Raw genomic sequence first — 12,774 nt, 5'->3', positions numbered from 1 at the left:
TTAATTCTGAAAATGGCGGATTTATTTTCAAACATCTAATTGACAGTTTGTTTCAGCTCTAAAACATTTAGATGAGCAAAATATTTAAATTCTAAAAATACAGTGGGATTTAAATTTCCCATTAAGTTTTCAGCAGTGGTTAAATGTCACAATTACATATTGACTTGTTTCCGAGAACAGAATGATTACAAATATTATTTCTCTTCATACATTGCAAAGACTTTAACTGTTAAGGGGCGCTGTAGCTGTAGGAAGGTGATTGGTTGACTGACAGCTGTCTCAGCCTATCAGACTCAGCTGAGGAGGTCACATCAGCTCCGCTCTGCTTTTGACAATATTAATGTTTCCTCTGTCTTGTCTTGAAATCTCTGGGTGACCGACACTACAGGCTGACAGCTGATTGCCAGATGATAATGTGGTTGCCTAGCACCCAACAACAAAAAAACTCAGGGTCTTGTGAGGCTTCCCCGTGTAAATGAAATGTGTGACTGTTAGTTATTGCCTTAAATAAATAACACCTGTGCCGTGTGGTTGATTATACTGACACTGAAAACAGGCGATCACGGGGGCCGTTCGAGGAGACTGACACACATATCAGACCATGCGTACGTAATCATGTTCCAAAAGCTCCGTTTACCTCATCAACACTAAAAACATGTGGCCTCTGTTTTCAGATTCATCCACTCTGGAAACCATTTTTCTAAAAGCTTCTATTTTTTTGTTTTTGGGCAGAGAAAAAACGACAGAAAACAGCGATGGAGTAAAAAAAAGAAATCCAATGGGCTGTGTTATTGTGTATTAGAGGTGAGAAGATAAAATACACTCAGGCAGGTCAGTTTGACTCATACAGAGTGAAGGCTTATATCAGACACCCAAACACGGCACAGTAGAGTGCAATACAGGGAGATGAGATCCCAGTAGAAATCTGGTCCCGTTTCCCAGGAAAGAGATCGCAGGACGTTTTGCATGTGTGTGTTCGTCCATCTGCATGTTCTGCTTTTAAGAGGGAGTGTTTTTGTCCTACAAATATGACCAAATATTCTTAAGAAAAATTAAGGAATATCATCAGAAAATAAGAATAAACGTAATCGTACGATTTATTATCAGCAGTAATGTTATAATTAATTTGAACTAAATTTAAAGACATGTATTCTTCAAGCGAAATTATTTATAATATAAATATTATAAATTATTTTAAATCACAGGAAAACCTTCGATCTTCCTCGACAGAAGCTCATAAAATCATGAGCAGGGATCATTTCATTCCCCATCTCCACGATCTCCAGGTAAACAGCAGAATCATACCATTCATGTGACAAAATAAACTACCATGAGTGCGTGTGTGTGCGTGTGCATGTGTGTGTGTGTGTGTGCATGTGTGTCTTACAGAGACACAGCGGTCCCCAGTGCTGTGGGCAGCACTGTGGCTGCATGAACCTCTTCACACAGATGTGCTGACATCCATCCAGCTCCATCTCTGTGCCGCCGATCTGCACCACGTAACTGCAGCACACGAGGGAACATGAGGTGAAGAAGCTGTTTCATTCACACCACATAATACTACCACTGCTACTACATCCGTGACACAGTCATGGAGTTCAGGTCTGTGTGTGTGTGTGTGTGTGTGTGTGTGTGTGTAGGAGAAAACAAGCATTCACTGCTTTGATGAACTATGGATATGTAACCTGGTAGCAGCGGTGGATGAAGAATACAGATGCTTTACTGCCTGACACTGTATTATACAACACATTATTAGATTATTATTATTTTTATGTAACCACAGTTTCACTGCTGTAGCTCGTAGAGGTGGAGCTCGTTTAAATACTTTATATACAGTTAGCTAGTTCAGTCCGGTGGGTCCAAACACAAATCTGTATTGTATTTTTTTAACTTTGAGCAGAATGTGAAACCGTGCGAGAGGTTTAGAGTGGGAATGTCTCTAGTGGAACTGCTAACAACTCGTAGACATCTGAAATGTGACGAGGGGCCTCAGCTACACGCTGCTTTCAAGGTCATAAGCCAAAAGGTTGGAAATCTTAATCCGATAGATACATACATTTGATAAAAGTATTAAATAAAATAAGTTAAAGTAGAGTAACTCCACTCATTTACTTCCAACTATAATACATATCCTGGCTGGTATGTACCTGCAGTTGGCGGTGCCCACTCTGCTGAAGGTGTGGGGACAGCTGCTTCTGACAGCTGCGGCACAGGAAGTGCAGGAGGTGTACACATCCATCCTCTGTGAGATATCACATCGACCAGGAGGAGGAGTCTGAGGGAACAGAGGAGATGTGTGACCGCACAGCAGCAAGCAAGCACATGATACTTGAACTGAAGTCTACACTCATCTGTCACGTGAAAAGGACTCAAAAACATTTTCAGGAAAAATCTGAGACCTTGAAAAGTAACAGTAACTGTGTGAGCAGTATTTTAATGTTGCAGCTGGTTGAGGTGGAGCTATATTTAACTACTGTGTATACTGTTTGGCAATTTTATAAGAATGAATCACATCTTATTTGTTGATTATACGTTTTGCATGTAAAACTTTAACCTGAATAGTAACTAGTAAGTTCATTTGTAAAACAAATATAGTGAAGTAAAATGTAGAATATCTCCCTATGAAATGTAGAGGAGTATTAATATGAATTGGTGTAAAATGGAAACACTTAAATAAATTACATAAAAGACATTTAAGATCTACACACAACACAGTTAGTTTCAGTAGTGGGTAGTTCTCCAGATGTTATAAGGAAGGCTGTTATACACGATGTAACCCCCCCGAGTTTCAGCCTGAGCTGCAGAGCAGCCAACAGATTTAGGTCAGAAGACCTCAGCTACATTAAGGGTTTTAAAGTAGCAGTACAGCTGTACTGTAGTTGAAGAGCAAGGTTATTTGTCGAACAAAATCTAATAAAAAAACCCCAAAACAATTCAAAGTGTTTTATAGAGCGAAAAACTGATGAAAATAAATTGTAGTTTAGTTTTGTGTGGCATGCTGCCTGCATCTGTGTTACAAGACGAAGAGTCTGCAGACCTGCGAGCATCTCTGTGAGGCGGCAGAGTCGTGCTTTGAGATAAGTGCTAATGTCAGTAAGCTAACATGCAGTTCATCTGAGCCTCTGCATCTGAGGCTGATGGAAATCATATTAGTTTTTATTATTTTGTCATAAACCAAAACATTGGACAAACAGTTTGGCCTGATGACTGTGTTAGATGAACAATCAGTGGACCACAAATGACGACTTCATCATAAAGAGGACAAAGTGTGTGTATCATATTCAATGGCAATCCATCCAGCTGTTGCTGAGACATTTGACGTAAAAAGAGGAAACGTCAAGGAATCACTAACGTCATTGAGATTCATCACCATGGTACCATGAATATCTGAACACACCGTGAAGGCAACCCATCCAACGGTGGCCAATAGCACCAACGTGTTGGACTGACCCCGGCCAACACCCCCGACCATAGAGGCACTTCACCAGCATGTTTAAAAATGTCCATGATGTAACCAATGGATGGACTTAGTTGTTTTATTATCTACAAGAAAGCATCAGAATAATCAAGTCTGCTGGTGATAAGCAACATGCACTCGTGTCTCTGTATCAGCCTGGAGAGACAGAGGGAATCTCTTCTGAGTGATTATTTTGTCACATTTCTGATGCGAGCTTCAAAATCGAGGTCAGAATGAACGATAACACTGAGCTTTAAGATTTGTCGTTTGACGTAACTGCATGAACATATTGGCATTTAGTGGCTCTCTCTGGTCCTGTACTGATTCGACTGTTCACCTTCACACTCTGTATTTCAGTAAGCCCCAGTGTGAGCCTCTAATGAGGTCACTGGTTTTATGAATGAGTTTTTTTTTTGTGTTGGTGATTATATTTGAGTCACAGAAATACGCAGAAAATAGGGCAGGAAGTGACAAAGCATTTTCTCCCAGGTGAGACGCTGAGACTCGACTCAGTTCACAGAGTGACTTCAAAACATCAGCCCTGAGCTGTGAGGAACATTTGAGATTTGGGGACACTATTGGGTGACGTTACAAAATCAGGAAATGTATGTGTAAGTAATTGATCAAAATATCAACTTACTAGCAACCAAAATAATTAACTCTAATTTTAACAAAGCGGAGCAGCAAAGAGACACTGTGGTGATGATTTCCTGGATCAGCTCCACACACAGTGAATAACGGACAGACTGGGATTCTACAACAACAGCCAAGCTGGTTTTACTGGGAATCCTTTTTAATGGAAGATTCACACCTCAAATCAAAATCACTCTGTTCACAATGACTGACAAAAACAAACCAGCTCAACGTCAGCTGACAAAATCTAAACAGTTTCACCTGTTGGTCGACCCAGAGTCAGTTGAATGCCACATTTTAAAATGTGTTTTATGGTGGATTGGACTTGGCAGAGGAAGCTGCATGTCCTCAACTGAAGAATATCAGTTTTGTCCAGGTGAGGAACACCTGTCCATCTCCAGCTTGACCAGCAATCTGCTGCTCAGTGAAGGACTGAGGGTCAGATGTGCTTTACAAATACAGTGACATTTTAGAGGCAGCATTAATGTCATGTCACGTAAAATCAATGTGCAGACATAAATGAAAGCATCACATTTGGCACAGACAGTCATGGCCCTCAGGGGATGGACCATAATGACTGCGGTGATCCCTATGGGTGATCCCCTGGCTTTCCCTCGAGCACCACCAGCAGGTCAAACACACAGTCGTGTTCCCCTCAGGATCAATTGTAATAACTGGCGATCTTCTGACCATCATCGGGTTGAAATTTAAATTCATCACTGAACACCTGCAAAATTACATTCCCGTCATCCTTAGTTGCACTCTGTGTTTAGTGCTAATTAGGAAATGTTAGTATGCCAACACACTAAATTAAGCATAAATTGCAAGATAAATATGGCTGCAGTTATATGTGCTTAACTACAGCCTCACAGAGACTCTTACTAATGAGTCTGATCCTTTCTAGGGACGAAAAGTCAGGATATCAGGTCAAGATCCAGGTCTGGGTCTCATGTGAGTCTCCCAACATGCAGGAAGCAACCTCATAAATCCATTATTATGTCAGGCCTTCACTTTACCCCTTAAATTTTCACCTAATGGAAAAGCTAGAGTCAACTAGCTAGAGTCTACATGACCCATAACTTTTCATTCATTCAGTGACCAAAAGTGGGATTAGGGTCTGTACAGTTGAACACAAATGCTCTCTGAGTTCAGGCTCCGGAAGGAAAACAATGAGTGGTGTCATTGTATTTAACAGAGTCAAGCAATCTACTTATAATTTAAAAATCTAAAGAGAATAAACAGGTGATATAGTATCTCAGTGTAATGGAGTTGGAAGTGTGTTACCTCTTGCAATGAAGTTTGCACGCAGAGCAGCAGCAGTAACAGAAGCATGGCTAAAAGTGTCACATCCAGGGGGAAATATATATCCACCGACCCAGCGTCCTCCTCGGTCAATAGTAAAAAAAAATCAGTAGAAAAAGTAGAGAATGTGTCCAGGTTGTGAGATCTTACCCTAGTTTTCTCCTCTCATATCTAGACTGAACCTCGAGCACAACCTGCTGTATTAGCTACAGGAAAAAACACACATATAACAACATCCTCTGTGCAAGGACAACAAAACTATCAGAAAACAATAGACTCGTATTCCAGCAGTAATGAGTGTAAGAAAACTCAAAGCTACCTGCTGTTACACGGAAAAACTAAGATAACTACTTAAAATGTGAAAAAAATTAAAAAATAACAAATACAGGGTGGATCCAGGCAGCGCTCTTATTATCAGCAGTGTTCTTGACTCATTTGCAATCTGAAGGCAACAATCCCTGTTATGTGAGACCTAACAAACAAATAACAACTAACAAATTAACTCTCAGCTTAGTGTCCGGTAAGGCAGAGAGCAGCTAGAGAGGCTGGAGCGACTGCTGGCGTCATGTCTTTTCCTCTCTAATCTAGAAAAAAGAAAGAAAAAAAAACAACAGAAACTGGCAGCTCCTGGAACCTCCCAGCAGAGGTCATCTCCTCCTACTGCTCCCCTCGTAGTAACACAACAGTACTTGTAGTAACAGTTATAGCACTGATAAAGGGGAGCTAGCAGCTGTAACAGTAGCACATTTCAGTCACAATAGCAATGTTAGCAGCAGTATACAGTTGCAGCAGAAGTATATTAACTTATCAAAAACAAAGTCACTACTCCCTTCTGTCCATCTCCAACCTCCAGAGCTCTGAACTCTCTACCTGGACTACAGCACCTATAGGCCCCCAACCTTGGAGCCAGGACCCACGAAGGGCTCACAAGATAATCAGCAAAGTAAGGAAATAGGATTTTTTAAAAAAACATTATAGATGCATGTAATATTGGTTATTTTTCTGACTTTTCATGAAACTTCAATTCAAATCATTTGAATGAAACAATCAGAGAGGAGAACGTCCTTCAGGTTGACCATCACAGATAAACCTGACCTGTGAGAAGGGATGACATGGTTATAAAGGCTCATCTGCTGGGAACCACTCACCAAGACCACACAATAGATGGCCTGACTACACACACACACACACCCACACACCCACACACACACCTGCATATGTTTTCATATATTTGTGTATATATCATTTATGAGTCATACATATATCTACATACATTCAATGACTGCTTTATCAGTTACACCTGCACAATCCAATATATTTATAATCTATAAACTTTACTGTTATGATGCCAATAATGTGCATTTTATTGACAGTCATGGAGGCGTTCATTCATTTATACTGTACGCTTCAGCGCTGAGGTCATTGGAAGTGATGGTGTTTTACTAGACTACATTATATTCAGAGGTGTTTCTAATATTCTGATCCGCTCCTGAATGTGAACAAGGGAGGACAAAGTTGTTTATAACATACAAAGTAATTAAAAAGATTTTAAAATGTCAGTTTTAAATTACTAAGGCAGTGTAGTAGATTTTATTGTTGTACTATATTACACAGTTCACCACCGTAAACACTAATCCTTTGTCTCAAACTGATGACGACCCAGTTACCTCCCACCTTTGCAAGAGTAGTTACGGTAAACAGGAGTTTATTTTGTAGCACGATTACAAAGTTTCAAACACCAAAGTTGACACAAAAGGACACTGCACAGAGTTCAGTTAGAAATACAGTATGAACCTGGAGCAGCCAGAGGAACAGTCACAGAAAACACACCGACCTTTGGTTTTAATCACTCTGGTTTATCACTTTAAAGCTGTTTTCAGAACAACTCTTCAAATAAAGATTAGTTCATGTTTGTCAGTTATAAACCGCTCACTGGATTTGTTTCTTGGGCTTGTTCTAGATTTTATTGGATTTTTATTTATCGATTGATCTGCCAATTATTTCAAGATTGATTGATTCATGTCTTCATTTTGTTTGGCTTTGGAATTTCCTAAAATGTGAGTCTATATCTCTAAATATCTTGTTTTGTCCAATTAATAGAGGAGGAAACCCAAATCTTAAAAAATAAAATAAAATAAATCAATTCAACAATTAATCAATTATTATAACAGATTCATTTTTTTATATTTACTAATGGTTTCAGCTCTAGATATATTACTTCTCTTTATTATCATAACCGTGGATTAAAGAAAACATTGCTTGGCTATTGCATTTGATAATTTTACCACATTTTCTGTTCATCTTTGGTAATTTACCTTTTCTCACTCACAGGTCGCCTACTGCTCACCAGAAAGTCTGATGACGGGAAATTTCTCTCTGAGCTGTAGCAGCGAGTTCGGTCAGGAGTTGTTACTGTTGCTGTGTGAAATAAAGCCTTCGAGACATGATGCAAATAAAGTGGCTGTATTGACAGAAAAAGAAAACTCTTTAATCACTGCTACGGCTAAATAATTGACTAGCAGGTAATATTATAATATTCTGGCCCCTTATTATAAGGTCGACTCAAAACGAGAGAAAGAGTGGTTGTGAGAAATCTTCTTTCTTCCTTACAGGAAGTTTCGGGCGGAATTCCCCTCCTGGACGTCCCAGTGGGGCGGTGTGATTTGGACGGATTTCCTCGTCAGCTGACAAGTGCTCGTTTGCTTCTAAGAATGAAAAGGAACAAATGTGAAATCTGAGTTCCTTTCCTGTTTTAATTTAGTTTGACTCGACGAACAGATGACAGGCCCAGCGAGGTGAGCCAGACCAGAGAGAGGGTCAAAGGTCAAACTGCATACCAACAGAACAATAGCAGGAAGCAGGCTGAAACTCAGGGGCTGACAGTAAACCACTATAGAAGTTTACTGCCTTGCTCACTGGCTCTCCAGCAGTAGATTTTTATCTTTTTTATCTTCAACTTTTGAACTGTTTTGTCAAGCCTTCACAAATATCTGTTTTAAGCTTTATTAAAATAGAAAGAAATTTCAACATCAAGTCTTAAATTTGTTGGCTCAAAGCTTCAGAGTAACACTTACATGTACTGGGTTACTGGTGCTGGGTTATCAAGTTGGATGCAAACTGGTTGACAATGGAAAAACCTTTTAAAAAAGTTTTCTCTGCCATGGAAAAGTGTGGACAGCTGAGTCTGTTACACTGTGAGAGATACGATCGAGATATGATCGAGATACGATCGAGATACGATTACCAAACTTTTACAATTTCATGGCAATCTATCCGACAGTCGTCAAGACATTTCAGTCAGAGCTTCAATCAGTCTGGGAACCATGAATGTACAAAATCTGTACATAATTTCACCACAATCCCATTAATAATTGTGGAGATACGGATGATTCAGTCTGGACCAAAAAACAGACGGAAGACATGCCACTAAAAAATATTCAAAATCTAAACCCTGGGTGGAATTTGTTTGGAAAGTACAATGTTTGATGTAATAATAAGGCCTTTAAAAGAGGTGAAATGTGGACAGTTTTACATGAAGTCTGTATTTTACACATTAACATTACACAGAGAACGCGGACCGACAAAGACAGATTACTATTTGACAGCACGAGGCTTAATTCAGTGCTGCCAGAAACTACCGCAGACACGGACACGTTACAGGACAAGAGACCAAACAAGTTTCTTCCTCACAAAATTATATCACTTATATGTTTATGTTTAGACAACAGTGTGACAAAATTGCGTGCTGCTGACTATCTGATATTGCGTATGACTTAGATGTAGTTTGGTCTTGTGCTGTGATGAGGTCACATCTCTGTGTTGCCTTGACATTGTTTGATTAAGTCCATGTCAAATGAACCTAAAGAATTAAAACACTGCGTGAAGGACAGTATGATAATCATAATCTTTGAGTGTTGCATAATAACACCAACAAACACACACAGACAGACACACACACTGCTGACTCACTTAAAAAGTGAGAAAAACATTAATCAAGAGTAAAGAGAGAGAAACAGGAGCCTGAGCCAGAGGTCATGGGTATCTCTCGGCCCATGTCCCTGTGACCGTCTCAACCTCAACAAATACCTTCAATCAGCACTCTGGGCCGGAAAACAGCCGAGCAGACGAGAAAGACCATGAAAGATAAGAGGAAGTGAGAAAGGATTTACTATCAGTGTCACATCCCTTTGGTGTTCCCTGGTGTCTTTCTGCTGCAGCTGTTTACAAAATGACACTTAAACTGAACTCAACAGAACATCCAGATTAACTCAGGTACCATGAATTTGAATTTTCACCTTCACTGTGTTGGCAGTGGTTCTCCAGCTATGGGTTGACCTACCAGGCTGAAAAATGTGCAGTGGAACTAACAGTGAATTAATTAATCTCACTTAAATCATGTACAAAATAAAGACGACTTACCCTAAACTCCACGAGCCAGGTTCCTGGGAAGTCGTTGATTGAACCACACCTGTGTTTTTGATGCTAAACTGAACTGGCAGCTAATCTGAACCAAAGTTACAGCTGTAAAATTTAACTGTAAAACTGAGTAGAACTGTTACACCTGTCAGTGTTAGCTGTTAGCTAACCTGAATCCATTAGCTGTTAGCTAACCTGAACCAATTATCTGCTGCTAAAGTCAACTGTTGTACCTGTAAAACTGAACCAAACTGTTAAAGCTGCTAAAACAAAACTAGACAAGCTGAATTAAAAATCTGCTGCTAAACTGGACCAACTAACCTGAACAAAGGTTTCTGCTGTTAGCTGAACTGTTTACTGGCCTGAACCTGTCACTGCCAGTCTGACAGACAACTGTTAGCTAGCAAGATTAGCTGCTAACTACACTTAACCAAACAGTTTAAACTGCTAAACTGAACTGGACCGTCAACTAACCCAGACTAAGGTTCGTGCTGATAAACTGGAACATAAACTAACCTTTTCTGCTGAACGGGGCCATTAGCTAATATGTGCCTGTTATAGTTGTCAATGTAAACAGTTTTAGCTAGTAAACTGAGCAGTTAAACCCTGGTAATTCACTCTGTGAGCTAACTTCATTTAAAAAAAAATAACAGACATAACAGTTTGCTGCTAAACTGGACCATTTGCAAACCTGACCCAATACACCCAAGAGCTAAAAATCTCAGCTTAAAAGAACAGAAGATGGGGAGGCCGCTGCACCAGCTACGCCATGGGCTGTCACACCTCGGTACTCCTCCTTAAACTTCCTAAAGACAATTGAACTAGACTATACCAAAACAAAATCTGATAACTGACCTACCAGTGATCTCCAGCCCAAAACCAAAGTAATAAACTACAACAACAAAAACGCAACACTCTGGACCATACTGGGAAACAAAGGGCAATCTGGGGAGAGTAGTCCACCCCAAGCAGTGTGCAAGGCTGTCTCCTCGGGTCCCTCCTTTTCTCTTCTATCAAGTCATTAATTGCGTTCAGTTGCTTCCCTCTTACAGGTAGAGGTGAGAGAGCGAGAGAGAGAAAAAAATAACCCCGCCAGCGGTGTGCAATAGTGCACATACAGGGCCGCATATAAAACTGTTAAATTGGAGCATTTCAGATAACCTGAACCAAAGGAGTCACAGGTCATTTTCAGATTGGGTACAATCTTTCTGACATCCCGTGGTTTCCTCTAGTTGCTCCAGTAACTTTATATGGAGGCCCAGGTTTTGCATTTCATACTAGAAATCCACTAAAGTGGAATCCACTAAATTTGTTATTTTAGTAACAGAAAATTTTAACTTTTTTTAAACTGCATCTGAATATGAGACTAACGATGATGATCAGCAACAATCCAACTTGTAAAGCTTAGAAAAGCTTCAAAAAATTCCTGATTACATGGAATCAGTTATTCAAACGATCTATCAATTGTGCTTTCAGCCAAATTCAATTCAAATATGTTGAGAAGTTAAATGAATATGCTGCTAACAAACTAATGAGACAAAAACACTACATGCTTTTGCCGAACAAACACTGTCCTCCAGAGTAGTTCCCAGTCTGACTGTTAGACCTGTTTGCTCTTGAAAATGCATTGTCATGTCGTCTTGGCTCAATGTCACTTTGCTCCAAACAGGAATCCTGTTTGGATCCAACCTCTCCGTGTGATAACGGTTCAGTTTTTTTTCTTTACATGAAAACTGTAGCTTCATTCAAATTGTTTCCCATTGGACAGGTGACCTACTGGAACCCACCGAACGCCAATCAGAGGTCAAATAGCCAGTTTTGCTGATCAAACATTTCCTGGTACAGTATCTCTGCCCTTGGGCCTGTTAAGTGTCCCCAAAAAGGAAATCAGTTGAACTTCATAACGAGCAGCTCCAACAGACAGGAAATAGAGGAAGTTGAATGAGTTGAAAGGTGGCATTGCGTTTCCTGTTGCTGAATCACCAAGTCATCAAAACCTCACTGAGCGGGTAGAGCGATGAACTGCTGACGAGAACGTTTGGTGAATTCTTTCTTTTCGTGTTTTTAAGATGTTTTTTGTGTCTTCTGAAAGACACATGGTTCTCAACAGGGCTGAAGCTATAAGAGTTTAAAAATCGAAATCCCCAGCAACCTCCACTCAAAAATGTTCTAAAGTTTTCAATTGTCTAAATCTTTTGTATACTTTTTAATTTAGTTAGCGGTTCACTTATAAACTCTAAATCCTTTATTTTGTTGACCTAAAAGCAGTCAAGCAACGAGATGAAGTCTTTAAATACTGAAATCAGCCAAAAAATGCCGCAAGAAAAACATTTGAAGTACATGTCCTCAATGGTAGCTAAGGCCCTGCAGGAGACAAAAGGTTCTGCTTCACAAGGTTTATGCCGTTGCCGCAAAAAATATGTAAGCAATCTGCATCAACTCGAAAGTGCTGTGGTGGCTCATTTGGGGAACAAACACGTAACTTCAGATTTACCTGAAAATGCATGTCCACTGGTGCAGGTAAAATTTTCTCACACATTAGATACTGCTTAACAACCTGGGGACAAGCTAATAATAGCACACTAAAACCTATTGGATTATTATGCAAACACTAAATATCTTAGATAAGAAGCCTCAAGAGTATCACCAATGTAATATCCTAAAGAAGTAGAATCGTTTAAACTGGGAAAACATGATCAAATACAGCAGATCATTAAAATATGGCAAACAATATGGCTCCTCTTCATCTCCTCTGCTCTTTCATTACAACACATTTCTTCACTGAAGCAGAATCTCCACCAGAGGAGATCTTCTCCTCCTCAGGAGACAAAGTAGGTTCAAGACCGGGCCTGAATAATATAATAAAAAGCAGCTCTTTCTCCATTCCTTTCAAAGGACTGTTGATTGTAATCTTCATCACCGAGTGTAAATCTGAAATCTTTCAATCAGATACGATAGTGAAATTC

General features: G+C 39.8%; 1 protein-coding gene across 1 annotated transcript in view; it reads right to left on the bottom strand.

Annotated features, from left to right (window-relative positions):
- Nucleotides 1-5,992, bottom strand: part of stab1 (stabilin 1) — a 68,563-nt gene extending 62,571 nt beyond the window's left edge. The window contains exons 1-3 of the mRNA XM_056395170.1: nucleotides 5,375-5,992; nucleotides 2,148-2,275; nucleotides 1,388-1,503 (exon numbers count right to left, since the gene is read on the bottom strand). Coding sequence (XP_056251145.1) covers nucleotides 1,388-1,503; nucleotides 2,148-2,275; nucleotides 5,375-5,422 — 292 coding nt within the window. The 5' untranslated portion in view covers nucleotides 5,423-5,992. The remainder of the gene's footprint in view (nucleotides 1-1,387; nucleotides 1,504-2,147; nucleotides 2,276-5,374) is intronic.
- Between the last annotated feature and the right edge of the window lie 6,782 nt (nucleotides 5,993-12,774).

The sequence above is a fragment of the Seriola aureovittata genome, chromosome 2 (genome assembly GCF_021018895.1).
Source record: "Seriola aureovittata isolate HTS-2021-v1 ecotype China chromosome 2, ASM2101889v1, whole genome shotgun sequence".
NCBI classification, from domain to species: domain Eukaryota; kingdom Metazoa; phylum Chordata; class Actinopteri; order Carangiformes; family Carangidae; genus Seriola; species Seriola aureovittata.
This window is presented reverse-complemented; position numbering and strand designations above follow the sequence as displayed.